Source organism: Molothrus aeneus, chromosome 4 (genome assembly GCF_037042795.1).
Source record: "Molothrus aeneus isolate 106 chromosome 4, BPBGC_Maene_1.0, whole genome shotgun sequence".
Classification (NCBI taxonomy): domain Eukaryota; kingdom Metazoa; phylum Chordata; class Aves; order Passeriformes; family Icteridae; genus Molothrus; species Molothrus aeneus.
Window position 1 is genome coordinate 36,795,246 of NC_089649.1, and position 26,592 is coordinate 36,821,837.

Here is a 26,592-nt window from a genome sequence, read left to right on the forward strand (position 1 = left end):
GCCTTGGTGAGTAGATGCAGAAGAGGGTGTCTGGTGGCATGTTTGTATTTGGATGATTGCACTAATTAGCTTTTTTTTTTTTTTCCTTTTAATATGAGGGGGAAAAACACAGGGGTTTTTAAGTGTTTTTTTCTTCTGCCTAAGTGATTCTCAAGTGACATTCACCACTGTTTTAATTAAACATGCCTCCTGATTTAGAACTGATAAGCTTCTACTTCAAGGAAATGCCAGGGTAAACTTTTATTCTGGCAGGGAGAAGCAAAACTGGTAAGTAGAAGGATAGTGTCTCCTAACAATTAGAGAAGTGAGAAGAGTTCAGAAAGTGCAGCAAGGGAGGACTAACCCCCTTGTAGTAGCACCTGCAGACTAATCCCTCACAGCCCTTTGCCACAGAGGTTGGCTCTGTAGCAACTGCCTGAACTAGAGGAGAAGATGTGCACTTTGTCTGGATTACTTGGTTATTGTCATCTCCTCAGTGCTTCCCAGAACTCTGATGGAGAGCAGGAAACCAGCCATCATAGGCATCCCCCTGAAGTGCCTCCCAAAGCCACCCCACATGCTTCAGGTGACCCAGGAGGGTCCATGCAGGCACCACCAGCACAGGAGACTGCAATCAGGGGCTGGAACTGCCAGCTCCTCATCAGTCCCACATAGCAACAGACCATGTCAGGGATTTATATAAAGCTTTTACAAGTACATGCTCAGGGTTGGGGTTTTTTCAGCTCTTTCACTCAGGGTCTTGTTTGTACCTCCTCCTTAGTGACCAGCTGAGCCTTCTCCATGTTTGTGACAAGAAACCCACATTTGTGGCTCCTTAAGAAGGTTTGACCCGACTCCTCAAGGACTGGGACACACAACTGACATGAGACCACACCAACCAAAAATCAGGTCAGTGATTAAACTTCTTGATGTTGGCAAGTCAAGTGGCAGTATCAGAAGGGAGCTCATGAGGTCATTTGCAGTTGCAGACCTGAGAGTAAGAACTGTCAATTTAACTCTTCCTGAGATTGCAGCTTTTGGGAGGGGAAGGTGGGGCGGCACAGCTTTTCTGTTAAGAAATGTGTCTGTTGGTTTAGGAGCTGCTACGTCCTAATTTCCAGTAAATTAAAAACAGCAACAATAAATATCATGTCCTGTGTGACAGCTACTTTTAGTATAGGGAGTATTGCTGAATTTCTGTTCCATGAGAAAAAAACCTTTCTCTTGCATTAGATCTTCACCTGACCCGTTACTGAGATAATCTTCAGCTAGCTTACACCTAAAGACTGGAGCTGTGGTAATTCTGAGAAGAGTCTTGGCAATGCATATGAGATGAAATTAAGGAAAGTCTACTCATGAATAAGGTCTATGTTTCCAGTTCCCCTGAGAGCTTCCATCAAGCAAAACTATTTCCCTTCTAAAGCATATGTTTGAAGAAGGGGAACTAAATATTTCTCTATTATTTGCCTGCTGGAATATTCTTTACTTGGTGTCTGAGCACAGTGGTGACTTAACACAAATATTGCAGCTCATCTTTTAAAAAAGGCATTATTATATCAGTAATAAAGAAAACAGTTTGCATTTCAGATTAAGAGACAGCAGTATATCACAAAATATTTACTCTGCCCAGAAGAGCAGCAGTTTACAGACTATTTAACAGCAATTTGTGTATGCATTTAAAGATTACATCGTTTTTTAAATGAAGGTTTTTATTTGTGTGCTAAGTAGTTTTCTGTAAGTAAAAGGATCTTTGGATTTTTATTCTGTGATAAGCAGTAGTGATTTAGATCTGAGTTTTTATAGCATGTGGCATGTGAGGTGTGTCTATCTTCTTGTGGAGGTTTTTTAGATTTTTTTTTTAACTAGATCATAGTCTTTATTTGCTTTTCTGGGGAGAACCAATATAAGTTCATAAGTGTTCTACTTTTAAGCAATGTACAAAACCTAACCTCTTTGTTAGTTTAGTGATCTTACACCATTTGGTAACATTCAACAAAGAAGAACATTTTCACTGAGAATGGATCTTGGTCCCTGTCTTTCTCTGGTTTTCTTGAAAAAACTCAAAAAACCCAAACATATGATCTAATCAGTTGACCAGAGGAGAAAAAAGAATCAAAAAATACCTCCACAGAGCACCTATTTTTCCAAATATTATGGAGAAGTGAGGGGAGATATGAGCAGGGAGCATAGGAAGGCTAGGAAGAATGCAGTCGGTGCATAGCCCTGGGGCAGATTCTTGGTCCTTTTGTGTCCTGTGAGCTGAGTGAACTGGCACAGGGGAATTTTGTACTGCTGTCATTAGAGTGCATCTGGTCACAGAAATGGGTTGCAGGCCTCTCTCTAAGGTTTACTGATCATAATGGTGACCGCTGTGTGCAAGGGTCAAATATGAGCTTACTTGCCTGGAGATGTTCCCATCCGCAAAGCCCCAGTGAAAGTTCTGTGGCCCTGCAGAGCAGGGTGGTTTGTGACTCTGACTGTGAACAGCAGCTGCTCATGTGGAGGGGGGCAAGTAGTCTGCTAGTTCTTAATTAAATACCCTTTACAAGGAGAATGCCTATTGGCACTTGGCTTCTCCCCAAAAAGATGGAGCTGCTGTAACTCCCCTTACAGGGTGCACCACCACTCACTGTTTTGAAGCACATATTCTCAAGCCACAGTGAAGTTAAGTATAGAAGAGGTCCCTAAGTGGACCTTTTGCATGACAAAATTCACGAAGAAGTAATTTGCTTCATAAATGCCATAGCTACCTATCTGTAGCAAAATAAGCCATATCAGAAAACCCAGGCAGCATCTCACCTAATTGCTCTATTACTTGTGGCAATGATGCCTCAGAAGAAATCCCCCAGACTAGCACTGGGGCTCTGGCTCCCACTGCCATGGCAACAGAAGTGCTGCCTGCTGAAAAAGCTAGCTGAGTCCAGAAAAGGTCACCAGAGTTCTTTAAAAACCCTGGGAAACCCTTCATCCTCAAAGGAAGAGAAAGAGGCACAAGTCTGAAGCTGAAAAGACAAAATAGTTTGCCAATGGTGAGCATACAAAACTTCCGGTTTATCTCATAAAGCATATTTTTAATGTGTTTTAATTGCCTTTAGGGCTATTTAAGCACTTTGCATGGTTTTACGAGGGAACTAGAGGGTGACAGGGCTTGGGAAGCAAGGATGGGAAGATTGTGGTTTTCTTCAGTTGTCAAAGCTAGAATTTATTTACAAGGCTGTAAGGACTGAGGCCTTAAGGAAAAAGCCCCAGAATTGCAAGAGCTGGCACAAAAAGCAGAAAATATCTTTGGCTCCTGTTCTGTGCTGTCCCAGTCCAGCACTTGGCAGAGTAGGTATAAAACACAGCACACTGCTTTTGGGAGTGCTTGTTATCTGGGGTTCTCAGACACAGCTTGGTCCCACCCTTTGAGACATCCTGGAGTTGTAGGAACCATTGGATCAATTTACCAGATCCAGGCAGGATCACCTTCTGAGTAAAAAGCTTTTTAAAAAGTTGCAATTCTTTCAGCACCCTTTCATGCTTAAGGCTCTATGTGAATGCAGGAGTTCACTCTTACCTGCTTAAAGCATTTCCTTAAACCTGTAAAAACTAGATCTGACAACAACTATGTTGGGAAGAAAAGCATTTTTTGTCCCCAGGAAAAGTGTATTAAAGCTGCTGGGGTTAATACTGGGAAGAAGGTGAATGCACAGCAGCAAAGGCAGCCTGGCTCACTGACCCGAAACATTGTGCTGGCCAAGGAACAAAAGCCTGACTCCAGTCACCTTTCCTTTGCCTCCCCTAAAGCAGCCATGCCAAGTCACATCACTGGGCAGCAAAATGAAGCAAAAAAAAAAAAAAAGATGCCACCACCATACCCCTCCCCAAACTCTCTGTATTTAAAGGGGATGAGCTAAAAGGTACTGGATGAGAAATGTATTGAGGATTCAGACACATTATCAGTACTGCAACCTTCTCTACTCCCAGTGCATGCTAAATAAGGAGGTGATTCTGAATGCAGGAAAATTTTTTTCTTCAAAATTAAAACACTTTAAGATACCTACAAATGCTTGGTGTGACAGTTGTATTACTAAGATGTAAAGGGTTTTAAAAAGAAGTATAAAAGCATAGTTGGTACAAGGAATAGATAAGAATGAAGCCTTCTAAACACTTTAATGTGTGGAAATATTCAACAGTTCTTAACTTATTTTTTAATTCTTCGCCTTTCTATCTGTCTTTCAGCTTTTCATGTCTATGCATGTTATTCTTGTAACCTTAACATTTTCCAGGGTCTGTAAAAGTCTGTGCCTAACAGTTCTGGTTATGTTTTTCTTCAGCAAACAGTTAATTCCAATGAATGGATATTGCTGTTTTAATTATGGAAAAGTCAATATACTTATGCAGCTTTGGGCAGCATGACAGACACAGCACAAGCCTTAATACCTTGCTTATCAAATTACTTAGGCATATGTATAACTTTATGATAACAGGGTCATGGTGAAGTGACTATCACATACTTCCTGAGGAAAGTGAAAGGGAGATGAGGCCATGTGTGAAAAACTCTATGTGTACTAGATAGCTTTTTTTTTTTCCCTCTTCCCTCCCTTCCAGGAGGCTTCCATAGCATTCTTATTCTCCAGTGCTTTGTAATATGATGAATGGCATCGGCAAATTGAAAAGCTGCTGATGGGGCAAAACCATGGCATTCAAAATCTGGTGATATATTGAGGAAGCAGTAGCACAATATGCATTTTTAGTGTGAAAGGGGCTTCAACACATACTTTGACTAGCTCAGAAGACAGTAGCAGAATGAGATGTGGTTTCATTGTGCCAGGGGAGGTGAAGGAAGGAAAAAAAGCAGTAATACGTGGCTGCATCCTGGATTGCATCAGGAAGTTGGATTTCAGGTTGACAAATGTCCCTCAGCACCCATGGAGAGCACACACAGCCGCGGGTGTGGTGCAGGAGTGCCGGGCTGGCCTGAGGCAATGCAAACACTCGAGCACCAGCCGGTGCAATCGGTGAAGCCACCTCACCCTTTCGGCACGCTGATATTGCTGTGCTGCAGCATCACTGCGAGGGCAAACAAAGGTATCCGAGGTTAGACCCAGCAAACCCAGCCCAAACCGCCAGGTCAGGCAGACTGCAGGCAGTAGTTGCATGTGAGGTACTGTCAGGCAGTTTGATGGGAAATAATAATAGAGAGTATCACGGACTATGAAATGTCAGGAACAGTTGTCTGCAAAACCAAGCATCTTAGATTGACATTTTGGGTATTGCTAACCTGAGAAATGTGGCCCATGAGTTTACCATTTTTGACTGGACTGAGATTTTCCATAAGATATCTACAAGTTGCTGCCACTTATCAGTGGAAATGTGGTCAGGCAAAGAACGAGAATGAGTTGCCTGTTAAAGAAATGTGTAATGCAAATATTTTATGCACACAAATGCTAAGTGCAGAGTGGAGGCAAATTGGACAAAAACTGCAGCGTGTATCAGCTGCTGCTAAGAATGACACACCCTCGGGTTTTAAAGTTAAGGGTAGATGTTCACAAGCTCCTCAAGCACAATAAGTAACTTGAAAGAGAAAAGGCTAACTCTGCTGTAAAGGATCCATGCTCCAAGCACAGTGTTTACAAGTCAGCAGCACAAAGAAACTGATTTTTTAAAAATCTTTAAACTCTAAAGAGTAAATCTTTATAGCAGTGCAAGGGAGTCATGCCCACAAATCTCATTATTCTGAAAGCTGCTTAGAAACTTTAGCCCTTAGAGTCAACATACCACAATGCATTCAGAAATATGATTTCAGAGTTACAAATGCTTCTAACAATTAGCTAATTTTAAATTTTAAAAAAAAGGAAAGAAGGAGAAGAAAAATTAGGATTTAAAAGGATTTACAAGGAAATAATTGGGGGAGGGGTGTTATAAGTAAAGAAGGAGGTAATTGAAAGGGATTGAGAGGAATACAGTAGGAAGTGGATGTGGTTAAGGCACAAGATTAGTTAAAGAAAAGCATGGTAAAACTGGAAGTAAGAGGCCAAATCCTGGCACAAATGAATATAGTTGCTTTGATGTACTTCGAGCTGCATGATTTATACATACTCAGCATCTAGCCTGTGGACCTTAAGAATGATTGGGCAAAAATAGTGATGAAAGCTTATTAAAATACTACCCAAAAAGCAGTATGCAGAATTTGATGCACAAAAGGTTCTTATACTCTCAGAGATTAAATACCTAGTCAATGGTCCTGAACAGCTGCAGGTATTTCAGCCTCAGGAGTCTTACAGAATTAAGAAATTTAACAGTAATAAAAGCTGTGACTTGCTATGCAAGCTGGTTTATTGAAAAAAAAAATGTCACAGGATTCATTACTGCTTTAGAGATGGATTGTGAGCTTGAAACTCATTTTCAAATGTCTTCACAACAAAGCAGGATGATATGAATGCTAAAATTGGGGTGGATGAGGGCAATTTGAGGTGATGAGTAAAGCTCTGGCACGCAAATGATACGGATTCTAATTAGTGCAGATACACCTTTTGAAATTCCTGCGGGGGTTCTGTATCTATAGAAAACATATTGAAATCCTGGATAAGTAGGTTGCGTGTGCACATGTGTGCCTGCCTGAGGTCTCAGTTTCTTCCAGGATTAAGAGACATGCAAATACATGCCCCATCCTGTAGGTGCTCTAATAAGAGCCTGGACTGGCCTGTGCTAGGCAATTGAGCAAACACAGGACAAGGATATACAATAGACAGTGTATTAAGCAAAAAGACAACAGAGAAAGATAAAGAAAGAGCTGAACCAGGTCAGCATAACAGTACCCAAACTTTGTACTCCTTGCTAAGCCTGCAGAACTCCTAGGATCCTTTTGCATTTTGCATACTGAAATCTCAAAACCAGAATGCAAGGTAATCTCTGTCCTGATGTTAAGCAGAACCATTTCTAAGATGGCTCCTATTTCATTTGCCTTGCTTCAGAGAGCCAGTGCCATGTTCAGAGCACTGTCAGCATTAAGGAAGAATAGATGAGCACTGAGAGTTTCATGCTCTTAAAAATAAACATTGTCAGCAAGATGCATAAAATAATGTATTGAATTTGAAACGCAACATCACAGGAGAGTGAAGAAAACCAGACGGATCTGCTGAGGATTTCTGTACAGATCAATTTACATAATGATGTTCTTTATTTTAGAAGTTGGACAGGACAGCTTCAGATCTGAGGTAACCAACAATAGACACCAGGCCTTTATTATGGCAAAAGAGAAGAGAACCTGTATCCTTTATTTTTAGCTTGGCTCAAAGCTTATGAGGATGCTTATCCCCAGAACCCCTGAGCTTAGACTTGGTGGAAAGTTGGGTGTGTTCAGATGACTACATGAAGATTTGTTAGCTTCATTTTCTGCTGCTTCTTTAGAGCTCAGGTTTTGGTGCACAATACAAGGATTGGCGTAAAGAAGGCATGTGCTGTTATGGAGAGCTGAGGAACATCAATGTCATAAACTTAGGCAGGGTGCCAGTATTTGTTGAGGACTTTGATTGTCAGAAGCTCTTGAACCATGACGTCCATTTGCTGAGTGATTCTGCCTGTTGTTTGCGTTTTATGCCAGGTCTCAGGTTTCATCAGCAACAGACTGGTACCACCCAAAGTGCTGGACACTTGTTTGGTCACTGTGAGAAGTTCCTCCTATATCTGCAAATAGCAGGGAGAAGGCTGTGACACCAGCTTTAGAAAGATCTGGCTTTATCTTAGTCTGTGTAATAGGTGTAAATGCTGATGCTATTGCTGGTCCTTTCCATGCACCATGGTGCATGGTGAAGCACTTGTCTTCCTACTGGCAATTATTGTGGATAGTTGAATGGAGAGAATCATTTAACTGTACCCAGATAATTGAGCAGGAAACTGGAATGCTGGTATCAGGAACCTAATGAGGAATTCATAATATATAAAACAATCTTTTTTTTTTTTTTTTGAGGGAGTGGAAAGAATGGCAGACTAACAAAAGGGCAGTAAAAGCAAAGGAAGAACTAGGTGAAAGCTTTGAATGGTCAGAGAAGATGCTATTATGATATGAAGCAATTTCCAGCATTCAAGGCTTACAATGAACTGTTTTAATTTTTCAACAACGATGCAAGTCATGCAGGCACTTATAAAAACTTAAAAGCTCTTTTTAAAATAATAGCGTACATTTTACATGTACTATATGTACTTATTCTCTCAGAAAGTGCAAGTTATTTATCATTCTTGTCTAAGCTAATAGTGCATCTCTGTCTGGATTGCAAAGTTTAATTAACTTCCGTAGGTGTTACAAGGAAAAGTATGCCTAGCTGAGTCTAAAATCCACATTCTTGAATGTGGGGCACTTTTAAATCAACATGACTGATACGCTTCTTGAATAACAACTTCATGTTTTTCTGCTTCAAACAGGGCAATAGCGTTCCAATAGCGTTTAGACCCTGTAGAATCCAGACAAATAGCACACCTTTCTCTCTCATCAAGATGCTATCATGAAGACTATAAAGAACTCTAACAACTGTAACTTTTGCTCTTCTACTTAAGGCCGAGTTTGAGATGCTGGTCACAAAAAAAAGATGGTGAAAATTTAGTAGTCTAGTGGGCATTGTACATGATGGGGAATTACAAGATTAGAAAGCATTTTTGGGTCTTCATCTTGCAACCACCACTAAAGCACAGTTTGTACAGAGTCTGAACTGGGTGATGAAGCAAAAGAAGGGGTACATCTCCAAAGCAAAAGGACAAAGATGCTATAATCTCTCAATAATGGTAACTGTCCCACATCATCAAGCTTATTTTGGTATCTTACTTAATGCGTAGCATCAGGAAGCTTGTCACAGTTAAAAACACCAGTAGAAATCTAGTTCATCCTCATGCTCTGAGTTGAGCTGCATGACCAAAATTCAGGCAGAGCCACATATGCTTAAAGGACTCTTAGATACAGCCAGAAATTTGGGCCATGACAAAAAAGATGTGAGTCCTTCTCCTCCGGTGAAGTCCAGCATCATAGTAGGGGACCTTGGTGAAAGAGAAATGTGACTTGGGAGAGCTTACACTAAGCCGGGGTGGTTTTAATATCATATCACCAGCCAGTGTAAATTTTTCACCTGTCAAAATGACAATATTTTTTTACCTATCTGTGTGTTCAGGCTAAGACATTAAATGCAAGACAGCAGGATTTAGCAATTTCACTGCATTGGCTATGGATTGCAATACACCTATTGTACTTTTGCTGCAGGTGCACTCACCCTATGTCTAGAAAATCTGCCTTCCTCCTTCTAATATGAGATAAAACTTAAGATGACTTCTCAAACACAGGTACTAAGTATGTCAATGACCCACAACTGCACATGTGGAGGGCAGGTAAATCTTAACTCAGGCAAAACTCATGACTGATACTGATCTGACTATTTTTCTAGAGATGTTTAAAAAAATGAAGTTTTGCTATATGGATTTTTTAGTGTGTAAGTAATGAGCATTTATGAATAGCATTTCCTGCTTTAGTAATCAACTTACATAGGAAAGGAAAATGAGTATGTGACAAATCTGCATCTTATTTACATTTTTAATATTACATAATCCTGAAGGTATCAATAGAAGCATTTAAATGAAGGTCTTGACAACAATCCTGTACAAAATGCACTGAAAATCCTTTTGATGTTTAACTAAAGGAGATTGCAAGGACATAATTTGAGCAGTGGAGGGTGTAGTTTAAAAACATACCCCACCCACTGCAGAAATGCCTATGCTGTTCTTTGCCTGTGTTTTAAAGTTCATATTAATACATATCCAATAGCAGGTATTTCTTGTTCTGCAACTAGTAAGTTGTCTTGTCATGTAGTACTTTACCATCAGGTATAAGAAAAATTCCACTGGCTCTTTGCATAGATGAATGCATGTTTACTGAGCATTGATTCCAAAAGTCACGATACTTTTCACCCTCATTATACAAATGTGGCACTGCTTGAGACAGCCAGCACCTTGCATAATTGCATCTAAATTTTGCATTGCTAATTAACAGTCTGTTTTTAGTGCTGTGATTCTGTGCTTCACTATGGTGATACACAGAACATGGGTGCAGTGTGTCCTTAGTTCAGGAAGTGCTCTGGGTTATTTTTCAGCAGCCACCACTTGCATGTCCACTGCTCCACAGTGTTGGCTGGTCTTGATTTAAGCACCTCCCAGAGCTGTTATGTGTCTTTGCAAACTGTTTATGTAATTCTAGTAGTGACCATGGCAGGCTGCAGCTTCAAGTGCAAAAATACAATTTAGTTCCTTAACTTTTGCTGATGTCCAGTAGGCTTTTAGGTGGAATTTTTATTGTGTTTTTAGATCTTTGGTCTTTTCTGATCTTAGTTTGATTAAGCACTTTGTATTCACATTTGGCTTGGAAAAAGGAAAAAGTATGTGATTCTTTTGAATAGCGGATTCAAACTCGGAGATGAGAAGGCTGGTAAATTTCATCCTTAAAACAACTGGGGCTGAAATCTTGGCTCTGTTTAAATGTGGCAACATTCCAGTAACTTCAAGTGCAGCTATTCGCCTCTACTACTTCACATCCTAAGGGCTCTGTAAATTGTTGCATAAACATTATGTAATTATACAATGAAAGAAACCACTCCCATTTGCCTTTAGAAAAGGGAAAATCTTCACCTAAGGTAAAATCTTTGCTGCCAGGTTTCTGAGGGAGAAGTTGACAGAGGTAATCCAACAGTGATGGAATATTCTGGGATTAATTAGACGTGGCCTAGATACACACGAGAGAGTACCAGAGCTGACCTAAATGTTGGGAGGAACAGTGCCTCTATCTCCTGCTTTCTTCTAATCAGCCCTGACACCAAAGACTTAGCAGGGCAAGTTTGGAGAGACTGTTTGGATATAAACCTCAAAGAGAAGCAAATTGTTACACTCATTTTTACTCATATTTAAGTCCGCTTATTTAAATATAAAATGTTTTGAAGACATTCACTTCTGTATCTTGGAGGTTACTAAGAAGTATCCACTTTTTTCAAGCAGTTAGCTAACAGTCTACAAAAGTCCTGCAGTAAATCACCATATTTTATTCAATTCAATATTTATTGAGTATGAAGTTTTCCTATCATTTCTTCTTTGTCCCAAAGCACTTTTGGAGGGAAAAAGAAAAAAACAATTAATTACACAGATGCTGTGTTCATTTTGAGATATACACAAATGTCAGAGTTGTTGATAGTAAATCAGGAACGAAATAAACTTCACTTCAGCCTAAGGTTTACAGGAGCAGCTTTCATTATTCAAAGGATCAGTGAATAGGAATAAATCAGTGATTCTTCAGTTTAATTTCAAATAACTTTAATTGGATTAGTCTTCTGCTCTATAAAGATACTTTTCAAGTTGAAACAAGTAATTTTTTTCTTAAGGACAAAACTGTAAATCAACCTTTTCCCACTTACTCTGTAAACTCTAACATCTAAACCTAAGGAATGTCCCTGATTTGATCAAACTACTCAGAACAAAGATTCATCTAAGCCAGAGTAAAAATAGAAGTACAGTCTAGAGATCTGCTTCTAGCTAATTGCACACACCTGGGAATTTAGAAAAGTTTTTAATTTGACTACTCAGCCAACTAGTTTTTAGATCATTGCATTTTGTCTTCAATTCACCCCAGCCAGCAGCCAAGCCCCACACAGCTGCTCACTCACTTCCCCACCAGTGAGATCAGGGAGAGAATCAGAAAGGTAAAAGCCAGAGAATTCGTGGACAAAATAATAAAAAAGATAAAAACAGTTTAAGGGGGAAAGCAAAAGCCAAGCACACAAACAAAGCAAAACAAGGAATGAATTCACTGCTTCTCATGGGCAGGCAGCTGCTCAGCCGTCTCCAGGAGAGCAGGACTCCCTCACATCTAATGGTGACTTGGGAAGACAAACACCATCACTCCAAATGTACCTCCCTTTCTCCCTCTTCCCCCACTTTATATACTGAGCATGATGCCATATGGTCTGGAGGTCAGTTTGGGTCACCTGTCCTGGCTGTCTCCTCCCCAGCATGGCAGGATGAAAAGCAGAAAAGGCCTTGGCTCTGTGCAACCCCTGCTCAGAAATAACAAAAACATCTCCCCATTATCAGCCCTGTGTTCAGCACAAACCCAAAACACAGCCCATGCCAGCTACTGGGAAGAGAATTAACTCCATCCCAGCCAAAACCAGCATTCTGGTATACATTAGAAAAAGGGGAGTGAGTGGCAGTGAGCTGAGAGAACTGGAAACCTGCAGTATTTGAAGATGGATGAGATCCTGCCATTATCCCTCTTTCTTGTCATGAGTGACTGAAAAGCAGTGGAGTTTGGCTTGCCAGGATGATGACTTTATTACAATTCTTCACTTTCATTTCAATGTCTTTTTGACATGTCTAATAATTTTTTCTCTAAAGTTGGTCGGGTTGAGGGTTTTTTGGAGAGTTGAGTTTGTTTGGGTTTATTTGCAGGGGGACATTTTTGTTGGATTTTTTGGTTGGTTTTTTGTTGTTTTTTGTTTGTTTGTTTTTGTTGAGCTCTCAGTTTGGGAAAAAGATGGAAAACATATTAAAAAAAATTGAAAAAATTATCTACATTGATACCTGAGCTAAAGCTATAAAGGTTAGAAATCATTTAATTCATACCAAGTAGGGATATCTGTCTGGAGCTTTGAACCTGAGAAAAGGGAAAACTTCCCCAGAATTCTGCACTACATGGTGTGCTAAAGCCCTTATGAAATCTATTTCATTATGGTTCTATTTAGTAGAAGACTTGAATGCGTGCAGTGTTATGATACAACAGCTGCTATTGCCTGCAATTCCCACAAAACATGCCTTTTATAACAGAATCATTTCATTGAATTACTAATCAATACAACTTGGTGTCAGACCATACATAATAGGAATAATCTACTGTTTGAGAATTTCTCTCCAAATGGCAGCTTACTAAGAAAAGAGGCTGCTCAGCGTTGTGGTGTTTGTTTCCAACCACCGATAACATCAAACTCACAGTTTATAAAATCTGCAAAGAATTAAGAAACCTCAGCTTTCTTAACCTTCAAAAGAAGAATTCATTGCATTTCAAAAGGAATGCTTTTGTGATTCACTGCTAAGATCCTTAACTTGCAGTTGCCAATTTGTGATATATATACCACAAACTTTATATGGCTAATGGCAGTAGTCTTGCTATCATTCTCTGTGGCAGACAGCATTCCCATTCCCCAGGACCCCAGTTTGGAAATCAGAGCCTGGAAGAACTCTGCAATGTTATTCAATATATAAATCTATCTATTGGACTGGTGTTTTCCAGTAATTATTCATGGGCCTTTTATGCATTTAAGTAAAATGAGGCAGGCCACTCTTTCTGGAACAGTGACTAAGCTAAGGAACAAAAAACATAGCCTTGTTTTAGAATTTAGTAACTGTTGTACATCCACACTTTTCCATGTAACCAATTTTGAGTGTCTTTTTTTATTTGCCAGTGCAATTTCATAAGGCTTTATCTTGTGCAAATTTGACATGTTGGCTTTATTTAACTTCTCTAATGCTTTACAAATGCTTCATATCTTCAGCAGTTAGGTTTTGTTTAATTTTGAACAACATGGCAGAATATATCCTGAAAAGAGTTGTGTCAAACTTATTGAAGGTTTATAGCTGATAAATGATACTGAATTGATAACACTCAAGTTGCCAGTTATTTATTAAACTGTCAACAGCTTATCGGTAAATAACAAAATTCCTAAGAAATGCAAAAATATAATTAATCTACAGTTGTAAAATTTTCCATTTTTTCTCTCAAAGTCACTGTGGTTCTTGTTCAGACTGACAATTTCATCAATTTAACTCCACTAACAGTCTTTAAGGAAAATAACTCAGCATCTGAAATTGTGGGTGTTTACAACATTCATTTTTTCAGCATAACAGAAATTGCAGCAACCTATTTCAATTTTCTCTGCCCTAGATTCAGGAAATGATGCAAGTTTAATTTCTGTTTGAAATGCTCAGAAATATGGCACCTTGGAAAAGGAGATTTTCCAGACCTGAGACTGGGCTGAGTATATGACTACTCATACTTTTGTCTGGCTCAAAATACAGGTAAGTTTCTCTGAAAAGTAATTTAAAATATATATATTGCTTTTTAAATGGCAAAACCATGCTCAAAATCATCCCATTTCTTCTCCTACTTAAATGAAACGCCCACGTAACAGACCATCCCATCCACTATTTTAATGAGATCTAAATCTGTCAAGGATTGTCAACACTCATCAGTGTGGATATCTTGAGGACTTGTAGGTGCAAAAGAAGTTAATTTTTTCTAGACAAAAGCAGTATTAATAATACAACGTAGTTCATAAGCATTGACTGGTACTCATTATCAGAAAGGGCAGCTGGAAAAAAAATCATTTTACATTCCAATCTTCAGGACATTGGTAGAATCCAGACCAGTACAAAATAATGAGCTTGCTTACTGTTGCTGTGTGGGAAAAGAGAAGAGGAGCTAGAGGTGATACTGCAGGAATTAAACAGACTAAGTAGGCATGACAGGAGTATGGGGGCTAAATGTAATGACAGGAACTTCATAACACATTCTTCATAAAAGTGACAGGAAAAGCAAAGGAGGCGAACAGCACTCTGCCAAAAGCATCTATTCAAATGCTGAAACACTGAAGGATAATTTTTGGTAGGACATGCATGGCTAAACTGCTGGCTTAAAAGAAGAAGGATAATTGAGAATTACAGGAAGAATGGTACTAAAGACTGGAGATCATGAACACAAAACAGTGAAGATTAAGAAATCATAATCTAACTTGCAACAGCATATATTAAGTACTCCCTAGAGGTACTTGTTTGATTAAAGTATTTTTAAAACAGTCTCAGAAATTAGGAAGAATTTAAAATCCTGTACTTCAGTTCCTTTTTGTCAACTCTGAGGTGAAATATACACACATTGTAAATATTTAGGGCATAACTTTATATTCATCATAATGTATGCCAAACTGTGCCCTTTGGATTATTCCTTGCAGTGACCACATCATTAATCCAGAATCTGTCTTCAAATCCTTCAGTGCTGGGGGTGGTGTCAGAAGGGAGAACGAGCTTAAAATAAAGTAAGGGAGATCTGGCCAGGCAGCTCCAGCCACACATTGAGTTCCTCCCTTCGCAGATGAAAACTAGGGGGAAGGTGTGTGTTGGATTACAGCAGGACACGCCAGGACTCCGATATGCAGTACTAATAAATGTGCTGTAGGGCTAAGACACTGCATGAGCTTTCTGTAAGGGTCAATGGCCAGATCCAAAGTAACAGTGCAGGAACAGCAAAGGCTTTGTTCAGAGATGACCATCTAAATGCAAGGTCAGGATGGGAAAAGAGATTACAGGGAGCTGGAAGGTTTCACTGGAGCAAAGGTGTTGCTTGTGTTGAGAGTATTCTGTTTAGGAAGGCAAGTTACTTTCTGCCAGCTGGCATTTTCCAACACTTTCTTTAATCAAAGCATGACCAAGTTTGCTGTTACATGAAGGCTAGAGTACATCATGTAGGGAAATACTGCACTTAATGAAGTGCTGGTAGTTATATCTGGAAACATCTAAGGAAAGTGTAACTGTTTGAGGTCTAGAATCCATTTGTCATGGTTTAACCCCAGCTGGCAGCTAAGCACCACACCACCCCCACCAGGATGTGGGTGAGAAATGGAAGGGTAAAAGTAGGAAAACTTTTGGGTTGAAATAAAGACATTTAAATAAGTAAAGGAAAAGCTATGCACACAAGCAAAGCAAAAGAAGAAACTCATTCAACCCCTTCCCATAGGCAGGTGGGTGTTCAGCCATCTCCAAGAAATCTGGGCTTCATCACGCCTAATGGTGACTTGGGAACACAACATCACTCCAAACGTCCCCATACCTTCCTTCTTCTTCCCCCACTTTATATACTGAGCATAGTGCCATTTGGTCTGGAATATCCCTTTGATCAGTGGGGGACAGCTGTCCCAGCTGTGTCCTCTCCCAGCGCTTTGTGTACCCCCAGCCTCCTCTCTGGTGGGATGGGGTGAGGAGCACGAAAGGCCTTGATCCTGGGCAAGCCCTGCAACAGCAGCAACAACCAAAACATCCTGGTGTTATCCTTTCCAGCACAAAAACAAAATGTAACCCCATAGCAGCCCCTCTGAAGATAAACTACCCCAGCCAAAACCAGCACATCATTGCTAATTTCAAATATTTAATTTCAAACCTATTTACATGACAAAAAAAAAACCAAACAGTTGTGTTTTGTGCTGTCTGCACTAAGTAGAAAGATTGTCTATGTGTTGATAGAAGAAATCTCTCAAATGAGCAAAATGTGAGGTTTTATGTAGAATGAAGTCTTTAAAGCAGCTTGTTGTATTATGAAACTTTGTAAAACATGATTTTCACCTTGAGAGGTAAAAGGTCTGTAGGATTTTCCTTTCAGACATTATGTTCTGAACAAACAGAGTAGTTTTTTGTGGCCAGGTATTCAGGACAGAGTTAAGGGGTAGACCCACATCCAGATGCTTCTCCTCTGCGAGCAACTGTATGAGGTTTTGACATTGGCTAGTGACCCTGCTCCAGACACCATCCCCCAAATCCCCAGCAATAAGGCAACTGCATGGCTTAGGGGATTGGTAATCGGATACCTCACCTCCAGGTCATCCTAGGTCTCTAGTTCAAGAGCAGCAAGGCTTTGTAATGACTTAAATGCCATTGCATATTTATTTGGAGTCATACATGGAGAAGTGAACATATGATTTCTATGTGACAAGCAGTAGGTGTCCACATACAGATACAAACATTGTGACAGTTGCCAGTCTGTTTGAAACATTTGAATGACTAAATATAAGTCTAACAGAGATTGATTAATTCATTAATTCCCTAATAACAGATTTATGTTTTGTTTTAATACTGCCTGTATAGTAATAGCATAATGGTTTATATATATATATTTATATATTATGTACTTCTTTTATATATACTTATATTTTTATATATAAATTTATATTTACTTACATTTTGTAACTGAGTGGGACTAAAGCCTCTGTTTAACCCTCCATCTTTTTCTCTCCAGGTTGTAAAAGACTTTGAAAAGTGGTTTTGAATAGTACTGGAGGCAATCCAAAGCCAAATTTAATTTGAATTTTCTGTCTCAGCTGATACAAATTCTACAAGAGTGAAAATATGTTCTGTAGGTCTTCTTAGGCATTTTACTACACAGGAGGAGCTGTAAGTGAAGAATTTGAAACTTCAGCACATCCTTAACAAGGATGCAACTGAAATAAAACACTTCCAAGGTCAGTATTAATCTAATACTTCTGGAGTCAGACTGCATGGCCTGTGCGTGAGAAGAAAAAAGGTAGAAGATGCTCGCTGTTGAGGAATCAGGGCAGGCAGGTAGAGTGGTCAAACAAAAATATGACACCTTCTCCAATCTGCTGTCATTGGTGGCTGCGGCAGAGAGAGAGGCTGGCTGGCATGAAGACCCTGTCCATTGGCCCGTACTGCCTCCCAGTGGGCATCGGCTACTTCTCTTTCGGGATAAAACAAACGCTGGGGGGGTTAAAATTCCTGGTACAGAAGCCATTGTCCTCGGATAGCTAATGGGGGAGTTCACTGACAGCGAGACCTCGGCTATCTAAAACCAAAACGACAAAGCTCTTGATCATCTTCCAAGGGTGTAGCTCTCTGTGAAATCATGGATGTGTGGTTTACCTTTGCCTATGGCTTCATGCAAAATATACACCTCTATCTGAAAAAAAAACCCCAAACCCAAATCTGGTTTCAGCAGGCAGCCTTACAAATGTGAGTTGTCATCATATCAACTTGCATGCAGAGGGCTCTGTCCCCACCACTCTGAGCTCTGAGGAGCAGCAGCAGAGAAGTGTCACATCCCATGGCTGTACCCTCCATGCAGTGCTATATCTAACTTTATTTTTCTTCTCACTTTCCTTGAGTGTGCTGAGAGCAACAGCACAGGACATTAAAAAGGGATGCCAAAAATGAAGAATGAAACAACATGAGGAAAGAGCACTGTTTGCTGCAGTAAGGTCTCCACTAAAGACTGCAGGAAGAGTTGGAGAGATGCCTCTATACTTCCTTGACAGCCTACTGACCTTCCCAGCCCCAACTTGCCTTTTCCTTCTGGGCTCAGCAAGCCAGGGGATCTGTTCAGGCACCTCAACTCTGTGTGTTTCCCATCCAAAAAACCCTAACAGTCCCTCCCAGCCCTGTGCAGATGTTGCTATCTACCTGAAAACAGTCACCTAAATCTTTGTGTTGGGATATTTATGTTGTTGCTGCAGCTGCACACAGGGAGGGGGCTTTGAGGAAAACAGCTCTGTGCTCCTGTGGAAGTCACAGGGCTGTGCAAACACTTATGAGGATTAGAGCTGTTGCTCTAATGCCTTAAACGCTGCATTTGTCTACATCTCATATCTTGATCTTACAGAATGAGAAAAAAAAAAAAGATATCACGCAGTGCTATAGCACAAGTTATATCAATAAACAAATACTTCTGTGGCTAGGTGTGTCCAACTACAAAGGTCACTTAGGTGTGGGCAGTTTTTCCTCCAAAGTTATCCTGTTCAAGGTGTAGTATCCTGTTTTGTTTCTGCAGTCCTTATCATTGAAAGTTCAAGTTCCATGGATCTGATACTCTCCAGTGCATGTAAGAAATAGAATGGAAAAATATCAGAGCAAGGGGATAGTACTGAATACACAGAAAAAACCAAAAGTAATATTACATTGGAAGTACTGTTTTTGCATCACTCTGGTTTTGGGAGAGCTTACATTTTTCAGGTTTCTGTGTGTGTATGCGTGCACGTGTGGCAGTCCTTCAAAGGAGGAAATAGGATGCCTAACTTTTAATGCAGAAAATTAGTAACAAAATAACACACAAGCTGTGGGGCTGATAGCATCTCTGTAATCTTGTACTTAATCTGCTATCCCCAAGAAAAATCTGTTGACTTTGCAGTTCTACTCTGCCCAGGCTGCACGCAACAATTAATGGGCCTTACCCTTCGCCTGTATGACAACCCCTGAAGTTAAACGTTTGCACCTGAATTTTCACAAATCGGTGCCCGAGCAGCGCTGCTCACCCAGCCGGGAAAGCCGAAACCCCACTCGAGGTGTCCCCCTGCTCCCCCCTTTCCCGGAGGGCTGCAGGCGCGGCTGGCCGCGCTCCGGGCGGGAGCAGGTGCACGGGAGCGCACGCCCGGCGCGGACCCGGGGCGGGGGCAGGAGCGAGCGGCGGCCCGGGGCGAGGCGCTCCCGCCCCGGTGCGGGGCGGCCACGTGGAACCGCGCGGCTCCCGCGGCGGCCACTTCCTGCTCCGCATCACCCCGGCCGCTGCGCCCGGCGGGGAGGCAGCGCGCAGCCCGCAGCCTACCGGGGCGGCGCGGGGGTGGGAGGAAAAAAGAGGGGGGAGGAAGAAAAGAAAAAAAAAGTTTGTACGTGCGGCGGCGGCGAGAGGACAGCCTCCGCAGGCGGGCGGCTGCCGGAGAGCAGCGGCGGCCGGGGGAGGCGGGGGAGCGGCGGCGGGGCCGCGCCGTGCGGTGCCGCGGGGGGCGGAAGGCGGCCGGTGCGCGGGGCCGGGCGCTGCGTGCTCGGCGGCGGGAGGCAGAGGGCGGGCGGGAGGATGCGGCTGAAGCTGGGCTTCCTGCTGCGCGCCGTGCTGCTGGCGGGCAGCTTCTTGGGGCTGCTGCTGCTCTGGTCCTCGCTGTCGCCCCGCGCCGAGGAGCCGGATCTCCCGGGACGGACGCGGGTGAGTGCGCGGCCGCGGCGGGCGCTGGGGCGGGCGCGCCGGAGCGGGTGGCGGGGCCGCCGCCCGGGATGTGACCGGCGGCGGCTGCGGGCGGGCGGGGGGCGGCTGCCCGGGCTGCGGCCTGCGGAGCCTTGCAGGCCCGAGAGGGGAGTGCGGAGCGGCGGGGCCGGCCCCATCCGGCCCCCGGAGCCGGCGTCCCTGCCCGGGCGGCGGCGCGCCCTGGGGCTGGCCGCGGCGGGGCCCGGGGGCGCCGTGCTCCGAGGGGCCCCGGGCGGCCGAGCCCGGCCGAGGTCCGGTCCGCGCCGGCCCGCCCGGCTCGGAGCCGCCGCAGCCCCCCCGCCCCCGGCGCGGTGGTGCGGGCAGCGTCCCGCCGGGGCCCGTCCGTCCCCGGGACCTCCTCGCCGCCGGTGCCCTGGGCACCCGAAACGCGTGGGATCGTCTTCCCTTTGGGGGTTTTCCATCCCTGAATAACCGCGTCGGTGTCCTCTGGGTGAGAGTCCCGCAAAGGTCCCCCAGAGCTTCAACAAAGGCTGCAGGTGTTCCCTCGCCAACTCACCTGGCTGCCGCGGATCGGCTTCCCGACGCTTTGCTAACCAAAGGGCAGGTTTGGCCAAGCAGAAGCAGCCGATCAGGTAAATTAAGAGCTGCGCACGGAAAGCCAAAAGGCGCTGGATTTACCCAGCTGGTGGTGCAGATCTCCCATGCCGAAATGGTGGGAGCGCAGGTGATATGCGAGGAGGGCAGCGCTTCAGCTAACTTCCAGAAATGCTTCAGGAGGTCAGACAGACAAATCTGCAGTATGAGTCTTGCCGTGGCCTTGTATAAGTCAGGTGAAAATAATCTGACCCTTTGACACCAGGGTCTTAGAAGGAGTCAAAGTAATTCTTCCGTTTTCACCAGATGTTTTAGAGCTCAGGAACATAACTGGACTTAAGGAGATCTGCTTGAAGTAAGATTAGCCAAGATTAAAATAATCTTGGTAAAGTCATAAAATTTTCTAGTGATTATCTTAAAAAGGGATCTTTTATTATATGTTCACTAATGGTCTTGGACCTCTCAGTGGGCTGCTTTGGATAATTGTGTACTGCAAGTGAATTCACATAACTTGTTTTTGAAAACTGGAAATGACTTTGGACTCCTTCAGGAGATGCTCTGTCTTCTGAAGCTGTTACAGTTTGCTGTATCTTGGCAGTTACTGCTGAGATAATAGGCCATAGCGTTTTTTTGAAGATAAGCAGTTTATTAAGTGGTGAAGTTTCTGTAATCTCTTCTTTTAGACATAATGTGGGATTTTCTGTGTGTGGAAAAATCTTCAGGAATTTATTTGCTTACCTCTGAAGAAAATATCAGGCAGTAGACATTTTGCATCAAAACCGGTCAAATTGCTTTTCCAGCTCAGGAAAGGACTGTGAACAGACATTCAAAGGGACAATCTCGGGGGAAGAAAATTGTGCTTACATTGCTGTGTAGTGACCATCCTCAGGTGCTCATTCTGGGGTGACCACTGAGGTATTGTAGCCCCGGTGTGCTTGTGCTGTGTCAACTTACTCGGGTGCTGTAATGCATCATGCTGCCTTTCTCATGAGCCTAAAGGCTTTTGCTCTGGGACTTCTGAGCTGAACCCTTGTATTCACTTCCATTCACATGCGAGGTCTAATTAAGAAGTCTTTTTTAGCTGGTTTGTGTACCAGTAAAGGAATTGCAAGAGTTTTTACAGTCCTGCCCCTGGTAAAGCAGCATTCTGTCTTGATTACCTGGTCTTGACCTGAGGAGGAAATGTCTGTGACAGCCATCTCAGGAAATAATTCAGTCTTTGTTGAGAACAAATACAATTATATTAAGTAAACACTGTCAAAGATGAACTCTAAACAGAATATCTGATTAATTAGCTAGATCAGCTGTTTACTTGCCTTTGTGATATATATGAAAGTAACACATGCTGCTTCATCATTTTCTGTGGAACATTATTGTTATTACTGAGTTCAGGTTTTGGGTTGGAGTGCTTTCCACCTCAGAAGCTGCTCAGGTAAGGGTTATGAATTAAACAGTAATGACTGTTTCCTACTAGTAGTGCTCTGGCATATTAGTGGGAAGCTGTCTGAGCCCAGGAATATGTCCAGAGGTTAGGACCTGCATACCCTGCATCGTGTTAGGAGCAGCTGATATCTTGGAGTGTGCTCCCTGCAGCACCTGGGAGCAGTGTGTGCCTTGGTACAGCTTCAGCATAAGGGAAGTAGGAGTTTAATCGTAGCTGCTTCTCAGAAATGCAGTGGTGTACTCTTTGTTCAGTTGTAGAAATGTGTGTGTTTGCTTTGTTGTCAGTTTCCCAAAAGTTTGTTAAGCTGAAGATGACAGATAAATCTTCTTCCCGTACAACACCCTCCTCCCTTTTCTTGCGCTAAAAGCTCTAACCAACAAATATGAAATTCCTTGTCAGACAGTACCAGCTTAAAATAGAATTTAGCTTTTTAAGCTAACTTCAGGCAGTATCCTTTTCCTCTCTGCAGTGTAACCCTGGGCACTTTTTAATAACAACAAAGCATTAAAGATGCAAAGATGAAAAGATTTGCTGTGTTGTTCTTTTTTCTGTTTATAACCTTCAACGTTTTCCTGCCCACAGCAGCAGACAATAGGCAATACAGAAAATCTTTCAGTGTTATAAATATGAACCTTTAAAAAAATATCCTTTCAAATATTGTGTTGTTTTTTTTTTTACTTATTTAAAAGATTTCAGAGGTCTTTCAGAAAGTAAAAATGATAAATTTGCAGAGAGTTTTCAAAACAAAACTGAAAGTGGAGAAGTAGGAAGGAAATGTCAACCAAGTGGTATTAACAGTATTACACATAGCTGGAGATAGTGCCTTTCTTTCCAATAGAAGACTCTCACTGATGCTTATGCAGAAGCTGGGAGGACAGAACTGTAATCTGGGTAACCTCACTTGGAACTTCCTCCAAGAATCCATTTGAGAAAAAAGTTCTTGTGGGATTTGGAGTGAGAGATTAAGTATTCATTTGCATTATCAGAAGTATCTAAAGACAAACGAACTGATCCTTAAGAACTTTCAGTTTCCAATCTAAATCAAATCGAAACAATGAAAATATATGAAGGTCTGTTTTCAGAGTCTTAAGAGCTTGTGTAAGTGAGGATACCTGCTTTTGTGTAAGTAAGGATACCTGCTATCTGATAGTAGGGATTGCAAGGCTGTGAGGAAAAATTAGGTAGAATCATTGATTTGATTACTATGTTGTGTCTTTTGGATGCTTTCTGATACTTTCTGGTCTTCTGGATCAAGAGGTCACAGTTCTGGAGCCAGCAGGAAATGATTGAGAATCATAGAATCACAGAATATGCTGAGTTGGAGGGGACCCATCAGGATCATCAGTTCCAGCTCCTGGCCCTGTGCAGGACACCTCAGGAGTCACACCATGTTCCAATCACACCACTGAGGCCATTCATGGTAACAAGATTGCTGTAGGGATCCCAGCTACAGTATTTGTTGTTCTCCAGCGAGATGTGTTGCTAATGATCAGCCTCAGAGGTACAGCCTTAAAGCTGCTGCTGTTGTCAAGGAGTAGGTAGTACAGCAGGCAGAACCAATGGGCTGAAACAGTAAAGAAAGATTTGTTACTGAAAAGTTGAAAGCTTATTTAAAGGAGTCGATGTACTGTCAACTTTATCTCTCCAGATCTGACCAATATAGGTCAACGTTATCTCTCCAGATCTGACCAATTACAAATGACCCTATTCATTTGTCCATATGAAGGACAGTAAGGAGGAGTGTCCAGTGTGTTCCTAGGGTCCAGAGGGAGGTTAGTAAGGTAGTAAAAGATTTGCTGGAAATGTGTGCCTGACCTTGCACAAGGCAGAAATGTAGTGATGAGACTGCTAAACCCACAAATTCTGTAGTCTGTCCTGTTCACAGGTCTAATGAGGAGAACTTCTTGAAAATTTGGCACTAGCTGCTTGGCCTTATATCTGGGAACCTGGTGCTTCAGATTTGAAGCATTACAGTAAATTCAGCATTTTCCATAACCACAACACCTGAGCCACCCATGAACTTGCCATATATTGAAGGCATTTAATTTTGTGTCTGTAGGTGGCATGATTTACTGGGATTTTGTTTAGGTCTTATTTGTTTATCAGTAGTTCTCAGACTTTCTGGGCCATGTTGCAAGGGTTTTTTCAAAGTGTGCATGAGTAGTTGGACAACTGTCCCCTTCCTCCTTCCACCCCTGAAAGTGTGCATGTCTTGAGTACCAGATGTGCTTAACAGGAGCTTGTGGGGTCAGTCTCCCAACTTTAGACATCTCTACTCCCATTTCCCTGCCAGGACAGCTAGCTGTCCTTGCTACCAGATGTCATGGCAGCCCTGCCAGAGTAAGAGAAGAGTGCTTGCCCTTGGATAGGGACAGGAGGCTTTGCTGAGTGCCCTGGTCAGGTGGCAATTCCAGCTCATCCCTCTAGTTCAGAAAACCAGATGATAATCTTGCAGCTGGGGCTGTGGGCCTTCCCCAACTGCCAAGTTTAAACATTACAATTCCCACATGGCCAATAGAAGATGGAGAATTTATGATGTGGAGGCAAAAGCTTTAGAAAAATAAGAAGAAATAAAAGCTGAATGGACATTTTCTGAGCTTTTTGGTGACACCCCTTCTTCCCCACTTTAAGGACTGCTAATATCCTGTATACCTTGGCTTGATTGTCACTGAGATCCTAATGACAAGTTGCAGACTGAATTTCAATTGTTATTGTGGTTTAAATTAGATTCTTTGTGTGGAAATCCCAGAGGAAATTGTTCACTTTCCCTTAAGGAGTAAGTGTGCTTAGAACAGAAATTGAGACACAGCAATTTGCAGTTGATATCATTACAGGAGGAAAGGCAGGAATTGAAATAAGATAAAAAATCAGATGTAAAAGGGGCAGTAGTGTTCGGTAGTGAAGGGATGTGAGCTTTCTGAACTTGGTAAAAATGTGATGCATGGTGGTACATAAGTGATTAAATGACAAAATAATCTCTCTCCAATTATGTTTGGTTATCTATACATAGGTCACTTTTTAAACTGGTTTGCCTTTCTGTAATTGAGTGACACCAACACAAAGGACACTGCATCAGTCCTGCTACTCTGGCATTATCTGAAAGCTGAACACAATCATTCATCAGCTGGGTTTGAAAAGCTCTATTCAGGTGCAGGGCTAGATATAGCCACACTGCCTTCTACAATCAGAGCTGTAATAAGTCACCACTTCTTGTGTGACATTCACCAGAAATTAACACCTTGGCAAACTTTCCATGCTCAACAAGTTTGGCTTGAAGACTGTGCACAGTGAGGAAATGAGCTTGCTATAGCCAAAGTATTGCTGTTGTAGAAAGTAACCATCACTTCTGACAGTAATCTTTTGTGTTGCTAGCAACATAAATAGGCAAAATGTTTTGAGATATTAAATTATATTTTTTCTTAATATGTGCTTTTATCTAAATTTTCTTTGAAAAATCTTATAAATACCTATCACCCTTGGGAGAGTATAAAAACCCCAATCCCTATCATATTCAAAGGGAAATAATTTGACAAGTGCTTCCAGTTATGTTGCAGAATCAATGACCACAGAGCAAATAATGTGTAGAAATGGGGAAAAAAAGAAAGCCTGTATGATACCTACAATTTAGTGTACATATATAAATTATATTTAAAATTTCTTTAACTCTCTTGTCATTCAAAAACCATTGTATTGAGTTAGGTAAAGAACTCATTATCTCAAGACTGTTAATTATGTATATGTCTGCTCCTCTTCAAAGGGCAGTTTTGCACCATTTTTATGTATGTGACAATACTCCTTTTGTCCAATTTTAGCCCCAAGTGTTACCATTTGTGAATAATGTAAAAGAACGGAACAGCTGAAAAGTCAAAGATCTTAAGCCAAGACTGGCATTTGTTTTTCAAGAATCCCGTTGCAGGAGAAGAGTGATCTAGGGTATCCAGGGAACATTTGGCAGCATCCTCAGCATAGGATGAAAGGTTACTCTGCACACTTAGGTAAGATAATGCAACAAAAACATAGCAGTTGTATTTGTTTTAGAGATCACACAGGTAAAACTATTAATCTGTTGCAGTTCCTAATGAATAAACTGTGAGTACCACAGAAATTGGAATCAGCACCATCGATTGGGTAGTCTGTAATTTATGTTTTTGGGAGAAAAGAAAAAATAGAAGTGGTAATTTGTGCTGCTTAGGGGCCAAATAGTGGGGCATTGAAAGTAACATGTAATAAATTCCTCTTTTAAATGAAACTCCTAGGTAATAGTTAACTTTCAGTTTTAAAGCTAGTGAATATGGATGGCTAAGCTGAAATAGTAGAAATTCTATGCTAGTAAATTTCATTATTGCAAAAAACTCATTGGGTCATCAGGAGGACAGCACTATCCAGAAGTAGATATGTAGATTTTTCTCCACATGGCCAAGCAGCATTCACCTTCCCTAACCCAAGCTCAGCAGAGTTAAAATTGCTTGTATTGAGCTGACGTTCTCTAATCAAAAATGACAGCGTCTTTGTCCTATTTTTGTCAGATATTAAATCAGCATTACAGGAGACTGCCAAGTGGAAATAGGGCAGGATAAGCTGTTACTTTAATAGGTTTGACTTTTACCTTGGGGGGGGAGCTGGGAGGATGCTTTTTACAGTAACTAGGCCATATAATCTGAGAGGACTTTAAGTCTGGCAACAGTTATGTTTAATTACTAGATTTACTCTGTAAGTATGGAAAACAAATGTCTGCTCTGGACAATTAGTTTAAAATTAGCAACAATTAGTTTAAAATTAGAATTAGCAACATTCTGAGTTGGAAGGGGCACACAGGGGTGATCAG

The 26,592-nt window shown here is 41.8% G+C and overlaps 1 protein-coding gene and 1 long non-coding RNA gene across 3 annotated transcripts in view; both read left to right on the forward strand.

Annotated features, from left to right (window-relative positions):
• Positions 1-244: 244 nt before the first annotated feature.
• LOC136555533 (uncharacterized) lies at positions 245-17,272 on the forward strand. The gene is made up of 3 exons (XR_010783503.1): positions 245-888; positions 13,922-14,055; positions 17,039-17,272. It is a non-coding gene; the product is annotated as an uncharacterized lncRNA (long non-coding RNA).
• A 2,331-nt stretch (positions 17,273-19,603) lies between these two features.
• GALNT7 (polypeptide N-acetylgalactosaminyltransferase 7) overlaps positions 19,604-26,592 on the forward strand; it is a 70,943-nt gene continuing 63,954 nt past the window's right edge. For both annotated transcript variants that reach the window (XM_066548282.1, XM_066548281.1), the window contains exon 1: positions 19,604-19,729. In XM_066548282.1, coding sequence (XP_066404379.1) covers positions 19,604-19,729 — 126 coding nt within the window. The remainder of the gene's footprint in view (positions 19,730-26,592) is intronic.